The sequence below is a fragment of the Dreissena polymorpha genome, chromosome 1 (genome assembly GCF_020536995.1).
Source record: "Dreissena polymorpha isolate Duluth1 chromosome 1, UMN_Dpol_1.0, whole genome shotgun sequence".
Lineage (NCBI taxonomy): Eukaryota > Metazoa > Mollusca > Bivalvia > Myida > Dreissenidae > Dreissena > Dreissena polymorpha.
The window spans coordinates 145,198,255-145,223,100 of record NC_068355.1 but is presented as its reverse complement, the minus strand read 5'-3'; the positions used below and the strand labels follow the sequence as shown (position 1 = coordinate 145,223,100).

Sequence of the window (24,846 nt, the reverse complement as noted above, 5' to 3'; positions counted from 1 at the left end):
AATGTCACATATTCGTAAAGTCCATTTCTACTAGTACAGAACGCTGTCTTTGCTCTGTCCTTTTCATCTACCTCTATTTGCCAAAATCCTGAAGCAAGATCACAAGTACTAAAATAGACAGCTCCATCCAAACTTTCCAAACACTGGTCAATTTTGGGTAGCGGATATGAATCTTTTACTGTAATTTTATTTAAAAGTACAGTAGTCAATACAAAATCCTCAGCATAACCAAGAGTAGAACCTTCCTTAATAATGACACTTTCTGGTGATGTATAAATTATCCTTATCGGTATTGGATCACCATTGTTCACATTTTTGGCATTGATGACCTGTATTTCGAATTAAAAGTCCCTCACTAATGCCTTTATTTGGTAGTGAATTTTTCACAAATTGACAGAACTTTGTATCAAATTCACCACCATTTGATTTAATTTCGGGAATTTAAACACTCTGATTCTGCTGGTAAAACAATATCTTTGTTACAGGTGACCCTGACTGCTCTAAGAAGTACAGTTTCGATAACAGTGTCATATTTCTTGCCATTTGATTTCAGGCCATTCTTGTTTAAGTTATAATTGAAATTATGCAAGAAATCTAGTCCCGTAGTCCATCTTCTCTAATATTTGCCACAAAAACGTCCCACTGAAACGCGTCTTTACCTATATGAATTTCAACACTAGCAACACCATCTATACTTAAAAGTCCATTATCCGCAACTTCAATATAAAGAAGTGAAACTCCAGCTGCTGGAGCAAGCCTTATTGGTGAATCCACGGGTTGTCATTCCCGCCTTAAATTGTCAGCAATTTTATTGAAAAGTGCTGTAGAAATTAGTGTTGCACAGGCACCTGTGTCAATTACAAAATGACAAGTAATATCACTGAGTAATGTTTTCAGCAAAACTAATGTACCTAAATTAATCTCTCTGCATTCACGATTTTATAAAGTTGTCGTTCGCTAGGTTGGACCAATACATGGCCGTTTGTACCAGTCCTACCTAGTTTAACTTCTTGCTTCCAAGGTTTCCGCCATTATTCCGTTTGCAATCGCGTGAAATATGGCCATTTAAGCCACAGTTATAACAAACAATATCTTGCGGGGTTCTAGCAAACTCCTTGCGAGGTTGTTGAGAAGTAGCCCTCTCATTGGGTTGTCGGTAAGACTGTCGGTTTACAGTCTTAGAACTTTTCATCTGATTTGCAAGAATATCAATTTTCTTGCCAATTGAAGACTTGATATCTTTGCCGAAAGCCTGAAGTCTCTCCTCTGTAACATATTCAGCAGAAGCTGGCTTGCTCGATTGCTGCACCTCTCGTACTCGGACGCTGCCTTTCACTTCATCTTTAAGACTATTATAGGTCTCAAGAATAGTCCTAGCCTCCTCAATGGTCTTTGGATCCTTCATGCCAATATTTAGAGAACTTGTTGATCCTGTAAACCCTTAATGAAATAACGAACGTTGATTGTCTCCCTTGTTATTCCATCCGCAGTGGGGTATCCCTTAATCACCAGTCTCCTAATATCAAAGACATATTCGGCTAACTTTTCCTTCGGTTGTATCTTACGACTTTCCAACTCAGCCAGATAAGATGAACTGTTACGTTGTTCCGTATATCTCGTCTCGAAAGCCAACATCAATTTACCATATGATGCTGTGGTTTCTGATGTCGTTTGATTGAAGGCAAACTCAGCAGCCTCTCCTCTGAGACTACTTTGAAGACGGAATAAACATTCATCTTCATTCCAACCGCAAGATTCTTGTAAAGCTCTAAAGGGCTTCACAAAACTTTCCCAGGAAGTCTTCCCATCAAATAAAACTTGTCTTGGCATGGGTATTTCATGCCCCTTTCTCCTTGGACTCCCCTGTTTTCTTAAACTTATGCCCTAAACAATTCATTTGCCTTTGACATAATTCTTATCTCATCATCTTTTTCTGCGCTTACTCTATTCATTTGATCTTGATATTTATTTATCACAGAGTTTCTTTCGCGAATGGAATCTTGTAAGTTTCTTTCTCTGGTTTCTTCCGAGTTCACCATTTTCTTTTTTAAGTCAGCAATTTCTTGCCGAAGCATTTTTTCTTCACTATTATCATCGGACATGTTGATTATTTATTATTTATATCGTACTGATATTATACTATCACTATGACACTATTTCACACCGAATGTAAGAGTAATCCAGTTAATTATGGCGAAGCAAGCACTGTTATCCTTAGATCCACTTTACTGAATTGTACACTGCTTTCAAATGAGCCATCCGATCCTGGCTTCCAATAGGTGTAAAAATAATAATAATACACAAACTCATTAAAAACACTATCTGAATAACTTGGTATTGATTTACACCTTTTAACATTAATTTTATTTTGTGGCGGATGTCTTTTGTATATTTCAGCAAAACATGTAACTTTTCTTTCTGGAGGAGGACACCTCTTGTAATTTCAGCGAAAGTCACTTTCACTTTGTTATTTTCCATTGATAATTATCAAAATTTAATCAGATTTTGATTGTCCTTCACCACCTTTGGGTGCTACTTTCATGAGAGCATCTTTAAGTTGACTAATTTCCCTTTCTAGGCCTGTAATTTTATCATTTTTCTGCATAATAATGGCACGTACATTTGTAAATTCATCTCTCTGAAGATGATCGCAAAAGTTTCGAAATTCAAGGTCAATCTGCTGTAACGAAGCTTCTCGTTCAGTAAATTGCTCCAAATCAGCCATCCGTTTTCTGAATTTTAACTCCAACGCACGCGTTAAAGTCCATATCCCACCGCTGCCACCAGTGTCGAAAAATTTAAACTTCGATGGTAGCAATCAAAGTTAAACCTTGCACAAATTATCTTAACTAAATTTTAATTTAGTCAAGAACCTGTGGTCTTATTTACGGATGCTGCAACCAGTCCATTTGGACAAATTTCCGTGTAACTTGTACACTAGCCGAGCTAGTAAAAATTAAATAAGTCATTTGTTTCTACAACTACAGTTTATTTACATTATATACACACATTTTATTTCAACATTTCAAACAGAAGTCAAACATTATACATTTAAAATATATACACCACGTCAGAAATATGTTGAGTTTAGATACATTCTAAAAGTTCCAGAAACAACAAAAACATCCCTTTTCCATATAACTTCAGGTTTATATAATTACCCCCCTACCCGAACTCTCAGGTTAACCTGAACCCTCAGGTTCTGTAACAATTCTTAACTTTAAGAGTACCTGAAATTGTTCTTAATCATGGACCTGACCATCAATACCGAAGTGTCAGATACCCATTGATAACCAATTATCCCCTATCGATAAGCAATTATCCAGAACTGACCTGATAATGAGTGTTGTAGGTGTACCTGAGTTTACATAATATATTTTAATCTACCTGAAGAACTATCACCTTAGATACATGCACATGTTTTATGTAGTAAAATATTGATACCAGTATTAATGAATAATACCTCAAAAAGTGAAGAATCACTAATAAAGAAGCAAATGTATGATTTTTTAAACTGCAACAATACAAAACTATAATAAGTTAATAACAATTAAGTAGAATTGGTATAAGAAATAAAGACAATTTGAGTTGAATTCAATTTCAAATAATTTTTTACTGTACAGTTGTGAACTTGTATATGTATAACATACATTAGATATGTACACTATTTGGTGCACTAGTCTATTGTTCATATAATTCATAGATTCAAATATTGGTTCTACAACAAATACGAGTGAAGGTGTAGATATTGAACTTGAAGTAAACATTATCGTTTTGAACTTCATTGTTCTAAACATTTTATAAATGTTATCATATAAGATCCTGTATTGGTTTAAAGGGATCTTTTCACGGTTTGGTAAATTGACAAAATTGAAAAAAGTCGTTTCAGATTCGCAAATTTTCGTTTTAGTTATGATATTTGTGAGGAAACAGTATTACTGAACATTTACCATAGTCCAATATAGCCATTATATGTATCTTTTGACGAATTGAAAACCTAAAAATTATAAAGCGTTGCAACGCGAAACGATTGAATAATTTGGAGAGTTCTGTTGTTGTCGTTTAAATTTACGAAACTACGAAGATTGCTTGTATAAGGTATAAAATACTTAACCTGTTAAGACCCGGCGGAATAGCCGAGAGGGTTAATGCGGTTTTTACTTCAGACTCCTCCAGGACTCCGGGGGTCACTGGTTCGAGCCCTGGTACCGGCTACTTTTTATTCCTTTTTTTTAATTTTATTCTTAGTTTTTTTTACTGGAGCTTTTAAGATCCAATGTTTACATTTATCAATATAAAGCATTTAATGACAAACTTCAAAATATACCAAAATCTGTGAAAAGGCCCCTTTAAGATTGAGGAAATAACAAATTGATATTTAAATCTGTAAACTTGCTTTTAAGTTAAGTATCAAGAAATTTCTTTACACATTTTGTGATTTTGATTCCTCTCTAAGCTGTTAAATGTTTATATTTAAATACATGTATAATCCTTGTTGGTTTTTAACATGCATTTAAAAAGTTAAAAGTGCATAAATTTAATATAAAGCGCTCCGTTATAATGCAAAATCCAATATGACGTGTGTGGGCCTTGCGCCCATGTAGTGCAGTTACATTAATTGCAGTTTTTGAACATAAAGATGCTTTAAGATCCATTTAAAAGAGTTTTGGTATTACTTTATTAAAACTTATTTTAGCGCGTTAAATAAGTAACGTTAATAAATGTGCCACTGGCATAAAATAATCTTGCTTGTACACTGATTTTCTTATTTAAAAAATGTAATTATATAAACTTTCTAATGTGTTGAATAAAAAATCTTGCTTTACCACTGATTCATGACAATTGGGAAGCAAAGTATGACATGCTACCTTTCTACCACTTTGGCCTTTATACATGACAGCGAATTTTGAACTCTTTGTAGTATTTTTTTTTCAAATTATTGATTACAATATTTTTTAACGGTTGGTGATTGATGCTCGTCTTTAACCAACATATTTTTTTCTAAATTCATGCCAATTTTTAAATAATTTTCCATACTGTGAACAAGTCCCTTAATATCATTTTTAGTTTATCTGTTTGAAGATTTATTTATACTCCAAGAACACAATACATGTATAAAAGAAGTTAACAAAGATAGGTGATGCACTAGTTATGTTAAAAGTGCTTATGTTAAAGACATCAATAATAAATCAAGAATAGGTAAAATATGATGGTTGTTGTAAATTTATATATAAAACATGGGTTTTATTGATATCTCGGACGAGTTCGAAAATGGTCCAGATCGGTGAAAAAACATGGCCGCCAGTGGGCGGGGCATTTTTCTCTATATGTATATAGTGAAACATGTGACAACTCTAGAAGTCACATTTTTGGCCCAATTTTTATGAAATTTGGTCAGAACATTTGTTTCCTTGATATGAGAGTTGAGTTCGAAAATGGTTCCGGTCAGTTGAATCACATGGCTGCCGGGGGCAGTTTTCTTATATTTATATAGGAAAAAAAGCTTGTAAACACTCTAGAAATCACTTTTTTTGCCCAATCATCATGAAACTTGTCACAAAGATTGGTTTTATATATATCACATAATTAATGCCATAATTATTGCCCTTAGATTGTCCAAATTTTCATTATATTATACAAAATCCATTGTAAACACTCTAGAGGTCACAATTTTGTTTCAGAATATATAAATCTTGGTCATAATATTTATTTTTGTAAGCAAAATTTGATGTTTGGTAAGGGGGGTCAACTCAAAATATAGGTCACCAGGTCAAATCTTACAAAAACAAAAACACTCCATATGCCAGAGTTTTGGTTCAATAATGATGAAACTTGACCAGGATGTTTGTCTGGACAATATCTAGGTCAAGTTTGACGTTTGGTAAAGATTGAATGAACCGACTCCTCTCAGGTGAGCGAACTAGGGCCATCTTGGCCCTCTTGTTTTGTTTCATTACCGTAGATGTCGGGGGAAAAAGTGACTTATCGGGTAAAAATATCCAATATTCCACGAAAAAAACACACAAAAAAACGACGCCATCTTGGAAATAAGTTGCAACTACTGTAACCACTTAAACCCGGTAAGCTCCCCAATAAGCGTGACCCCCTTCACATATCCAAATATGATTAGCGGATCCGCGTACGAGTGATGACGCTGGAGCAAGAACTTCTGTGTCTCAGCATCGATCCCGCGAAGTAGAACTAGAAACACGGATCGTACCGCGACACGCACATGGGATATGATTGTAAGTTATTTTACAATTTAAATTTATTCCAGTCATGCTCACAAGGAAGGGCGCAAAAATGCTTATTCATTTAAGCGCGTTTGTTGCTGTCGAGTTGACCAACGATCTAACCATAATCTGCAAATAATGTAAATAGCGTGAGTTTTTATAAATTGTCTGTGACATCGCTATTTATAGTTACCTGCTTTTGCTGTGCTCGTTAAGTATATTTCAAATTTATAAATGTGGGATTATGAAAAAAAAAACACATTGTGATGGTCTATTATATACTGTACCTATTTATGGGATGAAAAAGGAAACGCCACCGAACTGCATTATCCGTATTATTATAATTATCTGTCTTAATATTTACGATATGGTTCATGCACGATTTTTTTTATAATATTTAACTTTTTAACCTTTCTCGACGACGCCCATTCTTCGCATCCAAAGATACCTTTAGGAAATGGTAGAATTGCACGAAACGATTATTCAAGCAGGCACGCTATCTTGCTGCTATTTTGTCATAAAATGACTATTAAGAATCGTGAAAAGTGTTAAATGAACTACAATTGTACGCACAAATAAAACAAGTTTGCATCTCTTTTGATTGATCGGCGCCTGTCATCCACGAATAACATGTATTCATTATGATCAACGCACTGTTGCATGTGTACGTTCCTAACGCACTTGTCTTAATGCAAAATTACTTCTTGGGAGCAGTAACAATCAATCGATTATATGCTATCGTGCCTCTAACTCTAACAAAATACTTCATACTCTTAAAAATACTTCATACGTATAATGTCTCAAGTAGATTGCATGACGCTTATGAATAAATGTTTTGTCTGCTTTATCGGTTTTCTTTAAAGGGACATCGTGAAATGAATATGGGTTTATTTTTCTACTTATAAACTGAGAGCAAAAGTACGATACTAGGTATAATACTGACACACACTAAGGCAATTGCAATGAGGTATATGCCTGGTTGTGGAAAAATGGGGCTTAATGCATGTTCTTAGTGTCGTCCTAAATTATCCTATTCGGTCAGCACATATATTTAGCACTGTTTTCCCAGGGCGCGGCCTTCATGCAGTGAACATAGATCTTAAAAAGTAAGTCGTAATCTTAGATGACATTAATTTATAACCGAGTCCGTGACTGCGTCTTTATTCGATACTATATTGTTTCAAAATATGTTGTACAACGATAGTCAACGAATGATAGTAAAACAATACAAACCAGCAAATACCGAAGTTGGTAAAAGCGCGTCTACTGTTTCTTTATTCGCGCATAGCATTTAAGTCGTTAGTTCGATTACCGCTCTCTGTTTATTCATTGAAATGTTAATGAAAAATCAGATTTTGTATTTTTAAAGGCCTTCTTGATTATTGCATCAATGCATGAATTTTTACCATACACATATCTTCGTTGAAAATGTCCCTTTAAGTTTAACCGGCGCATCCTTGTTGCTCGGCCTGTGACATTTTGGACGTATTTAAACGCGTAGCTGGCACACATGACTTGTGATGTGTAGCGAAAACAGTCAAGTGTTATTTATTGTAAACCTTATTATGAACAACACAATATATAGATAGAGGTCTATTTCCTGGATTGATATATGAAATCGTTTGAGAATATATATATACGTATTGATGAGGCGTGGCAGTGCATGTTCTCTGTTACTTATTAAACTGTCGATGTTTTAAACAAGGAACAGTGTGCGTTGATTTTGGAGTAATTTACAACTGCTATATCTTCCTCATGCTTTTAACAACCCTGTTTATCCACTGATAAAAACATATTGACAGACACGCCAGTCGAGCAATTTGGGCAAAGCAGTTTTGGATTTAGGTACACAAGCAAGTCTTGATTAAGGGGAAGCTGTTGTGCTCAAATGGCGTTGTTCCGAGCAACCATCCGGAGAGGCGGCGGGGAGACCAGTGACCACGAACATCCGGTTGACATGGAGGATTCGCCGAAAGTGGCTGCACAAGAGCTCAAGAAAGCCATATGGCACGCGTTCAATATGCTGGATGTAACTAACACTGGGGTGGTACATGTATCACAGCTCAGGGTGAGTGCGCACATTAATGCTCGTATGTTTGTGTGTTGGTTTCGTTGCCATATGATTGCATATTATAATTGGATTTACTGTTTGAATGTTTCTTTTTGTGGTGGTAAAATACGGCCTGGTTAGTAACCTCGCTAAACTGCCGTCTGCTTGTTGAATGAAATAAAATATAACATGTTGATTGTTGTTTACATTTTCAATATCTGCTAAATGTATATTTCAGATCAACAATTGCATAAATAACGAGTTACTAACTTTTGCTTTAAAACATTACTATGTTTAGAGTAATTTTTTTTATGCGTGTCTTAAAACGCAGATGTGCTAATTAGATACAGGTGTGATGATAAGATTCGATGAAAGGTTTTTATTTGGACTCGATAACTTTTTACTTCCTTGATCGGATCTGTGAATACCTAACTTAAACCAGGTTAAGATAAGAGTTACAAAATTATATGTAATGAAAATGAATTTATTATCAAGTGAGTTTATATGGGGAACAGATTTCCATGTTCCCTGTGACCTGAACTTTTAATAAAGACAACCTAAAATTTGGAATCAATGTGCATTATTCTAACGGGGGAGGATTTATTTTCAGTTATGAAACACACATCCGTTCGAAGTTGACGGTTTCATTCGATCATATACGAGTGATTCATTTAATTAAGTACTTGAAGTAATGTCCATAAATCCGGGTTTATAAGGAGAACAGTTACTTGTGAATTGTGCTTTGTTGACAAACTTGATTACAACATAATTATTTTAGCGCGATTGCATCGAAGCCGTATATGCTTATAATGATAACCCGACGCTCGAGTGCGTATCTTGTGTAAAACCAATACTTGGAAGATCTTGAGAACGCAAGCCCATTGTAAATGGTCCAGGATTAAATAGAAGGGTTTCATACAAAGTCGTATGATTCATTTATGATTCATTTAATACATATGTAATATTTAAGCGTTAATAATTGATATCAATATGCATGAATATTCACAAAAGTAATATTATAATAGATTTTTCATTTTAAATGTCAGTGGAGATATTGACCCATTGTTCGTGAATAGTGATGTATGTATTTTGATGTACTTTGATTAACCCATTTGTTCCTAGCGTCTAGAAAAAAGGCATTGGCAAACAGCGTAGACCCAGATGAGACGCGTCTTATCAGGGTCTGCGCTTTTTGCTTAAAGGAATTTCTGTAAGAAAAATTCTAAATATAGAAATAAATATACCAGACATCCCTTATTTTGGAAATACATTTATCCAGTTTAGAAGGATGGGAGAGTCCACTAGGCATAAATGGGTTAAGTAGCGTTTCATCGTTGATGGTTACTGAGCGTAGAATTGACGTAGTAAAGGCAACAGATCCGGGTAAGTAACGTCGGTTATATGGCTGTCTGACGGTAAAAAGTTGAACTTCCTTATATTTTGCGAACTCATATAGGAAGTGATTATGCGCGATAATTTTCAAATGCATTCGTTCCTAACAAGATATGTAAGTGACGGTTCCTAACAAGATATGTTAGTGACGGTTCCTAACAAGATATGTTAGTGACGGTTCCTAACAAGATATGTAAGTGACGGCTATTTGCAATAGTCTAGATAATCTCCCGAACTTGTTAACCTGCACATCTTACATCATGACGGTCAAGTCGCCCAACTGGAATATATTTCAATATCTTTTGACAGACGCTTATAAAGAGAACATGTTTGGATGAAATAAATATGTATTCTGTTAAGCACCGTTTAAAGCAGGTTCATCAAATAAAACGTGTTTCATATTTCCGATATAGGTCCGTTTCATTCAAACACTCTGAATATAATATCCTGGGCTAATTTGATTGAATGTGAAGATAAACTGCTATATACGTTTATTTCCCTTTCGGCTTTTTATGTTGTATACGGAATGCTGATTAGGCCATATCGAGTGTAGCCTGTCGCCCTATTCACGATAATCAAACGCGAATGTCGGCACACACACGAAACAGCATGGCAACATAAGGCATTGGGGAACCAAACACGAAATTTGATTACTGTATTGTCTTTAAAGAATCGTTGATCTTTGTCTAGTTCTTTTTCGTGTTTCATGTTGGACATCGTGAGTCGCAAAGAGAACGAGACAACCGATAATTAACTCAACATACCATAATTAGCAACGAAGCACGATATAGTATCTGAACCAAATATTCTAGAATAATTGGATAACGTCAGTGTTTGTAGTGTTCTAATGACGATATTCAGCGCGACACACGATACGATACGACCATTATCAACGCCAATAAATTGTTGAGTTGATGCGAAATATGACACAACGTTTGATGCTTAGCCTTGCGTAAACTATTCCACAGTTATAAAACGTGTGTACTATTTAATGAGCAATCAGTTGAAATACTAGAATTGCACTGTATGTGTTGCCTTTATTGCGACAAATTTACATATGACCCGCGTTATGCGAATATGAGTCTTATGCCGTATGCGACCAGCGTAACTACCCTGTCCGTTGTTAAGTTAAGTATTGTGATCGATTTGAGAGTATGGTATCTGACAAGACTGGGCTAGTTTGAAGACTGTCCCTTAGGTACGCTAACCGCAGAGCGCATAAGGCCCATTATTGCATGACGCGGATCATATGATTGTATCGCAATTCGTCAATTCAAACAAAAAGAAGTTTATTGTATTTAACATACGCCGATGATACGCTCATGCTTTCAATGGGCAAATTCTCAATAACTCAATAGAAAAACTACTGTGCATGGAGTTTAAGAACGTTTTATGAAAGTTTTAAGAAAGTGTTAAGAAAAACATTTTCCCGCGTTTTTCGTTTTGTTCATTTGAGCCAGGGAATCCACAAACTAAGCTGGATGTTGAATATTAAAAACTGAAAAAATATGTCATAAAATTTATCAAGACATAAGAAGCAAATCACTTTCTTAAAGTTCGTCTTCTCTGAAACCTCTAGGGTCAGGGCGGAAAATGTTCGCGCGTAACATCGTTGACGGGTCCTCTACAAAGTTTGTTTAAATTATGCACATGTGTTAAAACTGGCCATGCCAAATGGGTTACATGATTTATAGTAAAGACTCTTATGCTAACTTTCTTCAAAATCATGCCTTTATGGTCAAAACTGTCCACGTCTCAGTGGTTAAATCTTTTTCTTATAACCGTTGGGGTCAGGCGTTTCATAGATGGTATGAAACATAATCTCATGGTCCTTTACATATATTGTTCAAATGATATACCTGGTGTAAAAAACTGGGCAAACGCCAGGGTCAAATAATTTATATATCCTGATACACGTATACAGTTTAATTAAAAAAATATACAAAACAAAAACAAAAGGGAAGTGTAACGTTCGGCATATACCATTTTACAGCGGGCCTCTCTTTCTAAGATCATGACCCTATGATCGAAAAACGCCATTTCAAGGGTGTGGGGCCTGATATGGTGCAAGTTTAATTTTTCTTTTAAACGTGACAGTATAGTGTTGCCCTATACAATGATCGTTCAAATCATAACCCTGGGTTGGAATACAGTCACGGTCTAAAAAGCTGAGCAATATAGGGCCTTCTTTGTCATTTTGTTGTAAAATACGTACAAGTTTAATAATTCTACATGGTTTGTATACATATTAACGTATAGTATTAAAATTATGTCGTTTGAACGAAAACAACACACTTCCTAAATTATGTATAATCTTGCATTTCATAATGCGTATTCACCCATTCATTTTCGACACATGCCTGATACCTCGTTTAAATTGCATGACCTTCTATACGCAAATATATTGTGGAATTCTTTATTTATCTGTTTGCCATTTATTTAAAATACATGTTCACATAAAAATGTGTTTGTCATCATATAACAGATTACAGTTACGTTTAAGTGCCGAGTTCTGCTTTTTAAGGTGATCACTGCGAGTATTGGCATGAAATTCGGCATTAACAAGGCTGAAGAGTTTTTGAACCACGATGAGGTCACGGAAATGGACTTTAGCACTTACTTTGAAATCGTCAGAGTGAAATTAATAAATGACGAAACAAATACAATGAGAGACACTTCACACGCTGTGCAGTACGATGCCATAAAGATCTGCTGGAGGTTCTGTGACTTCGAGAGGACACATAAATCGGTTGCAGTCACAACAGAGCACTGTTTTGTGTTATGGCGGCTTTTCAACTTCCTGTCTGAAACAGACGACAACGAGGACGCAATAATTCCTGTCATGCTTCACCCGGAGGAGGCCGCTTTGGTATTTCGGGGATTCCTTGACACAACTGGACAGAAAGCTAAGGAACATATCGTTGAAAGTTTCATACGCGATTCTGCAGACAAATGTGTTACATACAGCCAGTTTTTGGACTTGTTTGAAAAGGAATTCATACAAGGCCTGACAATCAAACACGTTTCTGATGGACTTAATCAGCTTTCCGAAAAGTACCTGACTAACATATTAATGAAAGGTAAGACAATGGCCGTGTTATTATTTATTTCTTCATGTTTATACTATCTGGTGGTATCAAGCCGAAGTAAAAACATCCATTGGTTTTATTATCAATTGTCAAATAAAAAACATCGTAATATTTAACATAACTCCGTGCTTGATAGGGAACACGAACACAATTAACCAGAATTAATTAGGAAGAGGGAAAACATACAAAACATTACGCTGCATGTCAATATTGAAATCCAATAGAAAGGTTTCTGTTTAATTTAATTATGACGTATATTTTCCCTGTATTTCAGCGATATCCTGTTAAATTGTTTACGATTCTGTCTGATTTTTAAATCTGTCACTCTCCAGTTGGTCTTTACAGGGCGTATTTTATATGCATAAGCGCGTTCTTTGTTTAATCAGTAATCGAACGTTTACGATAACAAGCAAACCGGGTCAAAATATATATGGATTGGAGTTTAATTTCGATTGTGGGTGTTTCCTAACCAAACGCGAGGCGTAAGATTATGTAATTGATCACATTGACGTCGATGAATCTACTACTTTTAAACTTGTAAAAACAGTTTTGTTTTATGAGAAATACACAATTGTGACCTTACTAAGAGATGTGCTGGCGTCTTATTTATGTTAACGATTAAGTCGCGTTCATTTGTGAATAATTTTGATGCTGTGCAGTTCTTCACATTCACAACTTGATAAGAAGAGTATTTGTTTTGTCAAAGCGTAACCTATTTTCATATGTAAACATATTTGAAACCATTAATGAACAATACACATTTAGCCTTTTGAAAAGGGGGTCACCAATTTTTGATGTTGGTTTTTACATCACATGAGCGCAGTGTTCTCATTTTGCCATCACATTTTGTCCGAAATTCGTAGTCAACATATACCTTGTTAACGCAATAGTGGCCAGATTTATTGCCTAATTTTCATGAAACTTCGGATAATTTGTTCAAATAATATCTTTGCCGTGTCCGAAGCAAGGTCGCGTGAGATCAAAAACTAGTTCACTATTTCAATTTATATTATATCATCATCATTTGTTATCGTCAGTAAGAAACAAATCAACAATCTTTAATGGCAATTTTACTTAATATCTTATAGGCAGTATTAACGTTAAGATGGCTGCATTAAGACAAAAAAATCATAATATGCATTAATTTTTCATTCAGAATGTATATTGGTAATTTCTAAAAGGTTCTGCTTCTTTATACGAAATGCTGCCTTAATTGTAGTATTTGCAATTTTCTTGATGCATCTTATATGTTTGTAATGGCTTTGAGTTTTGGTTGTTTTATATTATATATTGTTTAACCCATGCACAAGAAGTGTAAAATAGCAATAAGCCAGTATTTGCATTAATGGTTTAAATATGCAGGTTAAATTGAAGTCGTGTGAATACTAGCTGTCACATTTTGTCAAATCTTCAAGAAACGTGCTAAGAACATGTTTTCAAATTATATATTGGCTAAGCTCGACAATGGTTTTGATCTTTTTGAAACACATGTCCATCAGAGTGAGGGCAGTTTTCCTTACACGTCCGTAGTGAAGCATTTTTAACTCTCTATAAGTCATAAGTTTTGCCAATTAAGCTAACAACTTGACCACAATATTCGTTCTTATAACATCTCTACCGAGTTCAAAGATTTTTCTAACTACAGAGCAAGGTCAGAAGCTATATTTATCACATACACATTTTAAACGCTGCCCAAAACAGTTAAGTACCTTCAGACCTCAGACCTCAGTTATGAGACCCATGGCCTTTGGTCCACTTGTTGAATGAAATTAGTTTTTGTCATCAGATGTCATGTTGAATTAATTATATATTTAATCCCTGTAATAAAAGTTAAACTAAGTGTAAAGGACCCTATTCTAAATGACTGTCCGGTTTATAGACATATGTTCATTATTTTTTTGTGTGCACATACTGATATGCTCTTTTCACTTTCTATGTCAACGTGCACCATATTGTCTGATCATTTTTAATGGTATATATCTGTACGGGTGGGTTGCAGGTATGATCCACAAGCGAGGCTACAAGCACAAGAGCTGGAAGGACCGTTGGCTGGTCCTGACCCCGATTCAGCTGCGCTATTACGTCAACTCGCAAGAGAAATTAATTAAAGGTTCAATAACATTTGACGACTCGTGTAAAATTCGAGTAAGTATAAACAGCAGATACAGAGCCGATGCCATAACAATAGAATAATTATTGTACCGTTTTAAATTTTTAAGTTTGTGCTATTTGAAGGAGTTGGGTTGGCATATTGCGTTACACCCGTCCGTAGGTCATCAGTCGGTGGTTTGATCGAATACCCTTTCTGTTCTTATCACACCTCGTTTCAGAACGAAAACAATCTACCGAAGAAGAATTTCACCAATTATCGTATAAGTGGTAATGCTGAAAACTTTCATATGGCCATTCGAGTTTGTGTTTTAAGGTCAATATCGCGTGGACCTATTACATTAAGTAATCGTTTCCTTTAGAAAACGCGTCGACAGCTCATTTACATTTGAATATTTGCTACCTTCGAGGAACGGAAGATGCCCATTGATTTTAAGTTAAAATGTCCGGGTCAACGGTGCTTGTTTCACGAACTTTGTTTCAGCATGATGTATACGACTATTTGACTGACTATAGCCAAATCATGTCCAACGAAAATTTGTTTTATTGACAACTCGGTGTATCAGATGACCCTTCAAGAGTGACATTGGCACGTGAAAATGATATCAATGTGTATTGATATTCATAGAAACAACATGCGCGCGTATGTCTTGCTTTCAACGCATCGCGGAATTACTTGTTAATTTTATTATCAACTTGAGAGGTTTATTTCACAAAATGCAATGACATGTATTGCCCTGTATTTAATTTCAGTGTAAACCTGAGATCCTTTTATGTTCCTATCGTACGATAAATGTCCTTCATTGTAGAATATGTACATTGCATTCATGTAAGACGTGTATGGTGATGCTAATCTATATAATGTACATATCTTCCGTCAACCATACATACCACAAAACAAGGTTAGCAAAATGGCGCATACCTTTACTACTTTTCTTAACGAAACATATCTTTTACAATTGAGATACTTAGCATTTAACAGTTTTTTCTAACTTTGTGAAATACATTGTACTGGTATAAGCAATCTGTTTAAGAGTATATACCGGTACTAGTATTTAATTTTTTCCCATAATCTAACTGAAAATATTTTAAGAGTGTTCGATTTTCCTGAAAATTGTTAAGTGTTTATAATAAACCATATCGGACCCATATTCGATAAGCAAAACATTGCCGACTTTAAAAACTTGACGATAAAATGATGTCCTTTTCCCGTGGTCAAAAAGAGATTATGAGCGATGTTCATGGTTTATAAACACACTCATCATAACGATACTGTGGCACCCTTGTCTGTTCGGTAATGATGTCATCCAATGTGACGTGTTTGACAGGTTCAGCAGGATCGGCCCACTAGTAAGCAGAACCGGTTCATTCTGGAGACGTCCAAGAAACCGTACGAGATGAGTGCAGCAGACGTGAAAACCAAGAACGAATGGGTGGCAGGTTGGCGCATTATCATGTCTTAATTTCTACCAAATTGAGGATATGGGTGTTTGTTATTGTTGGTTTTTAAAGCGATATAAGACCACTGGTCGAGTAGACTTGTCATGTTGTCATGCTTTTTGTGTCAACTTTTTATTCGCATAAATGTTATGTTTATCGTTTTGTTCTAGCGTTAGAAGAGGCAATAGGTCGAGTTGGCAAGGACCCACATATCCAGAGAGAGGCAACACGTGCGCGGTGTTGCGCGCGCAGACAGCGTCGACAGCAGACGGCTGACGAGGAACGCAGACGTCAAGAGGAGACAGAATTTCTCAACAGACGACTGCAAGAACTTGATGAAGAGAAAAAGGCACGTGTATTTAAAATGATATGATTAAGTAAATACATAAAAACTAGTGTTAACTAGATGTTTGTTGTCTTAACTTTTAGTTTATTTATCATTGGCCATTTATAAGGAAACGATATAGATAAGAAATCACTCATCTGTATTTATGGAAAACTTTGTTTTGGAACCAAATACATCTTCCTAAAACTCATCATTCTTGAAGCAAAAAGTCTCCCATTAAGGAAGATGTATGATAAGTTATATAACATTTGGTGCTCAAATACAGTTTAGATAAACATTGTTCGAAATATGGCTGTCTGTGTTACAGAAACGGTTAGCAGATGAAGAGCTTTTAAAAGCGAGAATGGGAGAACTAGAAGCGGAGCGCAAGGTACAGTATATTATACTACTGATGTTGACAGTAGTAGCAGTAGTAGTAGTGGTAGATGGCATGTTGGAGGTGGTGGTGACATTTTAAATTATTAAAGAATTTCTAATCGTGCTAGTATTTTTACCGGCTAGGTTATGGACTTTGACAGTGTGTTAGTATCTAGAGAAGAAGAACCAGTAATGGAAGCATTCCATTTTACTTTCACATCTGGTCCTACGGCTATACAAGTTCTTCTAAACTTAATATATAATAATGTAAAATATGAATATCAGCGTAAAATATTGATTATAAGCGTAAAATATCGACCAATCGGTAAGAGTTTACATTCGAGATTTAAGTTTTGTCACGCCGCTAGCGTTCCGCTCGATAAAGCTGTCAATCGCAGTGTGATTTAAGTGTCTGCATTTGTTCGTCTGTGTGTCTGCTTGTCTTTACTTGCATGTTGGCGTGTGTCCGTTCGAGCGTTCGGAACTGTAACCACATCGCTTATGTTCGAAACTTAAAAGTTACTTGGCACAAATACTCATAATGTGGATGCAGCGGTTTTCATGTAAGACCCGTTTGCCTAGCTCAAAGGTAAAGGTAACACTTAAGAGGTCAAACATCAGATTTGGACATAATACAGCTTTGTCAGACTTCAGCATTTATCGTGCAATATTAAAATCAATTACCACAAACGTCCTCATTGTGAATATGGTATACACCGTATAATGTATGAAATAGCCGCGACCCTAGCTCAAAGTTCAAGGCTAAAATTGCACGTTTATGCTCCAGTTTGCACTCAGTTTATCCAGTCAGAAACGTTATTATTGATGGTATAATGTTTAAAAAAATCACAGACGTTCCATTTTGTAAACGATCGTTTTTCCGGAAAGCTCATATGTCATTTATACAGGTACATAAAGCATACATGACTGTAACTTTAGTATGTAGGCAGGCATCCAGTTCTAAGGTTGCGACTAACGATTACAGGTACTTCAATTATGATTTATGCCATGAGATTGAGCATCGTCAGACCTCGCGTTCGCTCAATTTTGCACGCCTCTTGATTGATGTACCGGTAATCATAAAGGAATATAAACCGAGTCGCGTTCACACACCTAAAGATACCGTGGGTTTCAGCGACGATGTAGGGCTTGCAGCAAAGTCGAGTTACTCGACAGTTTAAATCTTCGTTAAATGCCAATTTCAGAAACGCGAGGAGGCTGAAGCCCGGTGGCAAGAGGAGCTAGCGCTTCGTGAAGCGGAACAGCAGCGGCTACGGGAGCTGCAGGCCATCAAAGAAGAGCTCGAGCGCCTCCTTGCGGAAGAGCGGCAAGCCAAGAGGGACGAGGAGATTGTGCGGAACCTCCAGTCACGGTATATTTGCGCATGATTTTGAAATGTTCCAAGTTCACTGATGCCATGAATTACATACACGTCAAACAAAACAATCTTCATTTTGAAAAGCACACGTATTGCAATTTTTCTAACCTATATTTCTAACCTATATTGAGAACTATTAGACGCTTATTTTCATATATTTCGGACAACACTATTTAAACAAGGTTATTGGTATAAAACCGACCAGTCACTTGCAATACACGAACAAAATCTTATATAGTGTTTTAAAGGTTATTAATCAATACGAATTTAAAACAGTATTAAAAAATAAGTCACATTAGTCCTACTTTACTCGGCTTAAGTATTGGGTTGTTCTTAACCACATTGACAAGATGCAATAGATACACGCTTACTCTGAAAAATATTGAATGTTAAAAAAACACAACAGCACGCTTATAAGTAGAAATAGGCACATATCCATTGCGTGAATGGGCAAATGACACGTAATGCGCCACTAATTAAAGATATTATCATCTGTCGAAGATAATTTTGTAAAAATGACATTCACTGCTGATTGCTGTTAATTAAATTAGGCATAACAAAACAATAAATACAAAGCCTGGAATCGTTCGTCACAGATAAAAAACACTCTCGATGAACCCGGATTACGCCATGTTTGGACAGATCAATCGATATTTAACAACAAGCTGATCGGTCATACGTTTACAACCTTATGAAACAGCGTTTACTTGCAAATTTTAAACTAAGCTGTTAAAGTTAAAAAAAAATATACATAGATTCTTGTAGTATTGTTGGCTCCAACACGCGTTTAATACAGACAGTGAAATGATTAAACATAAAAATATAAAATTTCACTCAACAGATTCCATCACATGAATAAGAAATAGAAAGAAGACGCTGTAGTGGGATCCCAAGCGTAGAAAGGAAATGCAAAACTGTGTAGGCTTTAAGTAATATAAAGTGAATGCCAACTTTTAATTTGGCGTTATTAAAATAGAGAAATAGGAAAGACTAAAGGTATATACACATTGTAAAATTATATTTTGTGGCAAAATGCGTGTAATCTTTTTTGTATGCTTATAAATGTTATTGTTGTTGATCGACCAATCGAATATTGATACATCGTTGAATGGTTTGAATTAAATTATGATTACTTGGTTTATTGAAAAGATTGCTGGAAGAGGAATCCGAGAAACGATCTGAGCTAGAGCGGCTGCAACAGAAGCAGGAGGAGATGTTGCGCGCGGAGCGCGAGCAGAAGGCGGTACTGGAGAGCGACCGGAAGGAGCAGGAGCGCCTCCTAGCGGACGCAAAGATGCGTCTGCGGCAGCTGGAGGAAGAGCAAGCGGAAGCATCTAGCAAAATGCAGGCAAGTATATAAGGATCTTGAGTTTGCACGTTATATAAAAGTCTAGTTTAATCTTTCTGTGATTTGACACCCACTTCAATGTTGAACATTGTACTCGTATGTACTGGCGCCCCGCCATGGTCACAGTGTGCCATTACTCATTCTGCTGAATAAATATATTCTTGGGAATGATCAGATATTTCATTGTTAGAGTGTAATACCAAATGAAGCGATAACATATTACATATACCCGCATAACGTATCTCACTGTGGCTTATTTCTGCGTTTAACGTTCATGTTTGCTCTAAAGTTAACGTATGCGAACGCTTTTTAGATTGTTTTTGGAGATTTTATACATCAATATATTTCAGAAGTGGCAACTGATGTCGTTTTCATCATAATGGTTCAAATTAGATAACTACCAACGTACCCCATCTTTTTGTTCGAATGATATGTAAAAAGAAGTAAAATAACTAGTATATTTCCTTTTGTTGTGAATACTGACAATGTTTGCTCATTTTACTACGTTTCGTTATCTTTTTAGTTCACTGGTAATATCCGTTCTATTTTATAGCTTTGATGTTCTTATACTTAGTGATGAACGGGTAACTGCATTGTAGACTGGATCAGGATTATTACCAACAATTAAAGGGATTTCATATATGAGTCGCGTTCTGAGAAAACTGGGCTTAATGCATGTGCGTAAAGTGTCGTCCCAGACTGCACAGGCTAATCAGGGACGACACTTTCCGCTTTTATGACATTTTTCGTTTAAAAGAAGTCTCTTTCTAGCAAAAATCCAATTTAGGCGGAAAGTGTCGTCCCTGATTAGCCTGTGCGGACTGCACAGTCTAATCTGGGACGACACTTTACGCACATGCATTAAGACCAGTTTTCTCAGAACGCGACTCATATATGATTATAGCCTTGATGTATGTACATTAAAATAACTTCAGATACATTTAACAGATTACTAATGTGTTTGCAGAGGTGTGTAAGTGGTATAAAAATTTTACATGATTATTAGTTCTATTGAAAAGTTAATGACGAATTGTTTAAATTAAGGAGTGTAGAGATAAAGTTCGTACTGCTATGAAATATTAGTTTGAAAAGGACGAATAGGTACTAGTCGTGTGTTTAAGAAATCATACATGCGTTAGACTGAATTACTGAATTACTATTACTGGTTAAATCAGAGAGCATGTGATGCATCAACTGCTAAAAGTACTGGTTCGTACACGAGGAACAAACAATAAAATAACCAGAATCCGTGCTGTTATTTCAATGTTCATCAACTAATGAAAAACTTTGAAATTAATGGCATTACGTTAATCATATCATTTGAAATATTCACGTCGCCTCATTTTATAAAATAAGTATCATTTTCCAATTTGTCTGCAGAAGTTTATAAAGGCTCTCTACCGATTGACATAACCTCTTCCAATAGTATTCCTCAGACCAAATACTACTTGAGCAGTTTTTGAAATCTGAATTTATAAAAACAAACTGTTTTATAATAATATAGCCAACCCTTTCAATACTCCCATGCCGTTATGAAATAAAAAAGGGGGTATACTTGAATAGCAATACACTTTGCCGTCTGACCGTAACCCCGGATTCCATCCACATATAAGTTATTTTATAACTTGTGCTATACATTATAAAAGTTATGCTTGCGCGTACGTGGTTCCTATGTCTGTATATCTGTCCGTCTGAACATAGAGTATTCGATAATTAAACAAGTACTTAAGCTACGTCGATAAAGTTTGGTATCCCAACAGAAGATATGGATTTATTACCATATTTATAATTTCACGTCAATTTAGATTTTATCACGTTGCACAATCACAATCTGTCCGTTCGAGCCATACGGGTTACCGTACATATTTATTTTTTCTCCGTTTGTCTGTCCGTCTATCCTTTTGCACGCCCCACACATCTGGATCCTGAGATAACTCGTATAATACTCAAGCTAGGTTTGTGAATTGGAGAGAGCCATATGGCTTTTCTTTTAGTTCAGTTTTGGCTGTCCGTCCAATGTGTACAATTACAATGTGGTTATCTACACAATTCGTTCAAATAATGCATTTGTGGTCAAAACGTTGATGAAAACTTGCCTCGCCACAAGGTCACAATCGCATTAAGTTTTGCATCTTAACGCTACATATTACTACATACGGCGTCTGGGGGTCCTACTCTAGTTCCACTTCGCTTAGCTCTCTTTCATCGCTCTCCCTATCCTTTGCTTTTAACATATCATTTACCAAAACGTCTCAGTAGATCTCTTAGGGGTATAAAACATGAAGGTTAAAATTTTGTCATAATTTAAACATGCCACAGAGTCTTTGACATGACCTCGCTCTAGCTCAAAAAAGCCCTCCTGCATCCCTCTCTAAATCAGCGTGCCACTTGAACGCTTGCTTGTTTGCATAATTTTTACAGTTTTTTTGGTGCGGTTTACTCGCATAATATTATTTACACATCGGTATGAATAAAGATAAACTGTAGTATATTAACAGACTTTATATTTAATGATTATATCTTTATTATTCTCATCGGTAAATGTGACTAGTGCATGATATATATTAATAATGTATGGGCTCGGGAGTAAAACACTATATCGTGAATTCAATAATATTGATAAATGAATGAAATGAAAATGAAATGATAATGAACTGAAAATGGTAATACGAATTTAATAGTTTTCTTTATTCAAATATTCAACCTTCGAAATTTAATATACATGTATATATTGTATACCATATATATGATATAAAAACAGTACTTGTTTGTTGTTTATTTGTAACATGTAATGATATTTTGCGTAAGTCGTAGCAGTTTTTATACCACCTATAATTGTACACTAAGAAGATAACGGAAAGTAATATTCACATAAGTATCCAGGTCGGACACACTAACCCGCAAATCTTAAATGATTTAACAACGGATCTTAGCTCTATATTGTTCTCATTTGTGTGAGTACATGTGATTCACAACATTTACGATACAATAACCAAATTGTACTGATATTTAACAAACCAATTTCGTCGTATAAATGATACTCCTAAAATTCTTGCAAGTTGTATATGGAATGTCAAAATTATATTTACACATAACGGCAAGTGTCAGTTTATGTGTCTGAACCATTCATGCCTTAACGACAAAACTGTATTAATAAAAACAATATTACAAATAATAATGTGCAACTTGATGTCCTGCAGGAAGCGGCTGAAAAGTTGCAGAAGGCTGAAAATGATCGCAAGATCATGGAAGAGAAAGCCCAGCTGTGGAAGCGACCGATCGGTCTAGCAAAGCCCGTACAACCCACGTTTAATCCCCTGATATCACATCGTGGCCAGGGAGCATTCTGTCAGGACGATTTTGTAAAAAGGGAAAGGGATAAAGAGCCAAATGCTGATAAATCAGGAAACGATTCTGATGAGCAGCTAAATGGGAGATGTCACAGCCCTGTTCCGAGGAAACGTGTGATTGTACGAGTAAAAGAAGAAGCTCCAAAGCCCGCAAATATTGATAATAAGATGGGGTCAAAAGAAGACCTTGAAAACAAACCAGATGAGCAGAGTATTGAAGATTGTAATATGCTAAATGCTAACGGTGGACGCCCTGTTCCGCAGCAACGCATTAGCGCACGTGTTAACGATAAGAAGGATGAACAAGACGAGTCGCCAAAGCGTACCGAAATTGAAAATAAGATGGAACCCAGAGAAGATCTTCAAGAAAAAACAGATGAGCTGAGTTTGAAAGATTCAACAAATGCATTTGAAATAAAAGCAGATATGAACAGACTCGTAGCTGAAAATGTTATTACCATAATTGTGTCTGATGAAAACACTACGAATAATGAAATAGACGAGGGAAATAGACTAAATGCAGTTAATTTGGCAACAGACGAGACTCACGACAGCGTGCAGGAAAATAGTGAAGGTGACAATCACGGACATGAAAATCGAAAAGAATTACCAGATGGTGATCATAATCTTCAGGGCAAACCTGAAACAGACGTTACAGACTATATCACTGACGAAAGCGATGCGACTTACAGTCAATCTGATGACGACACAGACGATACGGGTTCTATTGGAAACATTGAAGACAATACTGAAAATACGACTGAGAATCAAACCAATGAGGAAATCTGACACTTAACACGGAGACGACACTCTCATTTGTCGAGGAGGCCCCAAACACGGATGCATTCAATAGTGATGTTGATGGGAATTGCATTTTTGCAAATTTTGGCATTTTGACTTTAAATTGAGTGTGTTTTGATATGTGTCTGCATTATTAGTTGTTTTGTATACATGTTTGATGAGTATTCATTTACTTGCTTTGCTCATATTTATTAGCTTTTGTTTTCAAATAATTATTTCTCATTGCCTTTTATTTATAATATTTAAGGATATTAATAATCCACACCTTTTTGAACAATGTATTTTTAACACTAGCATACACTTGTTTTGTACATTTATGTGCATATAAACAAAATGATGTTGAAAAGTTTCTTATTTTTCTGACCTTTTTAGATGTGCCGCGATAGTTGATTGCACTTTTAAAGTTAAGGTTATTAACCCCTCCTCCCTACTCTGACTGCTTTGCCTGACACATATGTTTGGCAGCTCTTAATTGCCTCGACACAAAACATATGGTTGACTGGCAGGAATGATAAGATGTGGAGAAAAATATAAAGAAACTGCAGTACGAATACGTATATTTGGACGATTATCATTGAAATACGACAATCAATTGATTTGATAGCTATTTAGTTCATGTTTGGAAAGCGAAAGGGTTACCACCAAAAACCTATTTAGTACATTAGAAACATTATCGGTAACGTGTTTTTTTTACAGAAAACCAACACGTTTTGAACTATAAATTTAAGCATCACATGTACCTTCATTGAGGGAATCCAGTTCTTATGTAGGAACGGTATAATTTTTGCGCATAATAATGTGTACATCATACATTTGGAGATATTTTGTACCTAAAAAACTACTTAGGACTTGAAAAAAGTCGTGAAGTTCTTGAAGAAAACATACCATTTTTGTATGCTTTCATTTGAGGGAATCCATCTAGATATATGTAATTAAGCAATATACAACATCGC

The 24,846-nt window shown here is 35.7% G+C and overlaps 1 protein-coding gene across 5 annotated transcripts; it reads left to right on the top strand.

The window, feature by feature from the left end:
- Window positions 1-7,713: 7,713 nt before the first annotated feature.
- On the top strand, window positions 7,714-24,223 carry LOC127854082 (switch-associated protein 70-like). 5 transcript variants are annotated; one of them, XM_052389081.1, is made up of 10 exons: window positions 8,789-9,208; window positions 9,563-9,666; window positions 12,200-12,755; window positions 14,764-14,909; window positions 16,202-16,313; window positions 16,484-16,662; window positions 16,967-17,029; window positions 18,222-18,388; window positions 19,544-19,742; window positions 22,943-24,222. In XM_052389081.1, exons 3-10 carry the CDS (start codon window positions 12,221-12,223, stop codon window positions 23,879-23,881), a joined length of 2,340 nt encoding a protein of 779 aa, XP_052245041.1. In that variant the 5' UTR covers window positions 8,789-9,208; window positions 9,563-9,666; window positions 12,200-12,220; the 3' UTR covers window positions 23,882-24,222. The 5 variants fall into 5 exon arrangements, with proteins under 5 accessions (XP_052245022.1, XP_052245011.1, XP_052245033.1 ...); XM_052389062.1 differs by lacking the exons at window positions 8,789-9,208; window positions 9,563-9,666 and adding an exon at window positions 7,714-8,301 and having other exon boundaries at window positions 19,544-19,746; window positions 22,947-24,223; XM_052389051.1 differs by lacking the exons at window positions 8,789-9,208; window positions 9,563-9,666 and adding an exon at window positions 7,714-8,301.
- Window positions 24,224-24,846: the final 623 nt, after the last annotated feature.

What these genes read in the sequence shown, in the direction of transcription:
- LOC127854082 (XM_052389062.1), top strand. Translation starts at nt 8,122, where the DNA reads ATGGCGTTGTTCCGAGCAACCATCCGGAGAGGCGGCGGGGAGACCAGT. An exon ending in GACTAACATATTAATGAAAG is followed by an intron (nt 12,756 to 14,763) that starts GTAAGACAATGG and finishes GGTGGGTTGCAG; the next exon opens with GTATGATCCACAAGCGAGGC. An exon ending in AACTAGAAGCGGAGCGCAAG is followed by an intron (nt 17,030 to 18,221) that starts GTACAGTATATT and finishes TGCCAATTTCAG; the next exon opens with AAACGCGAGGAGGCTGAAGC.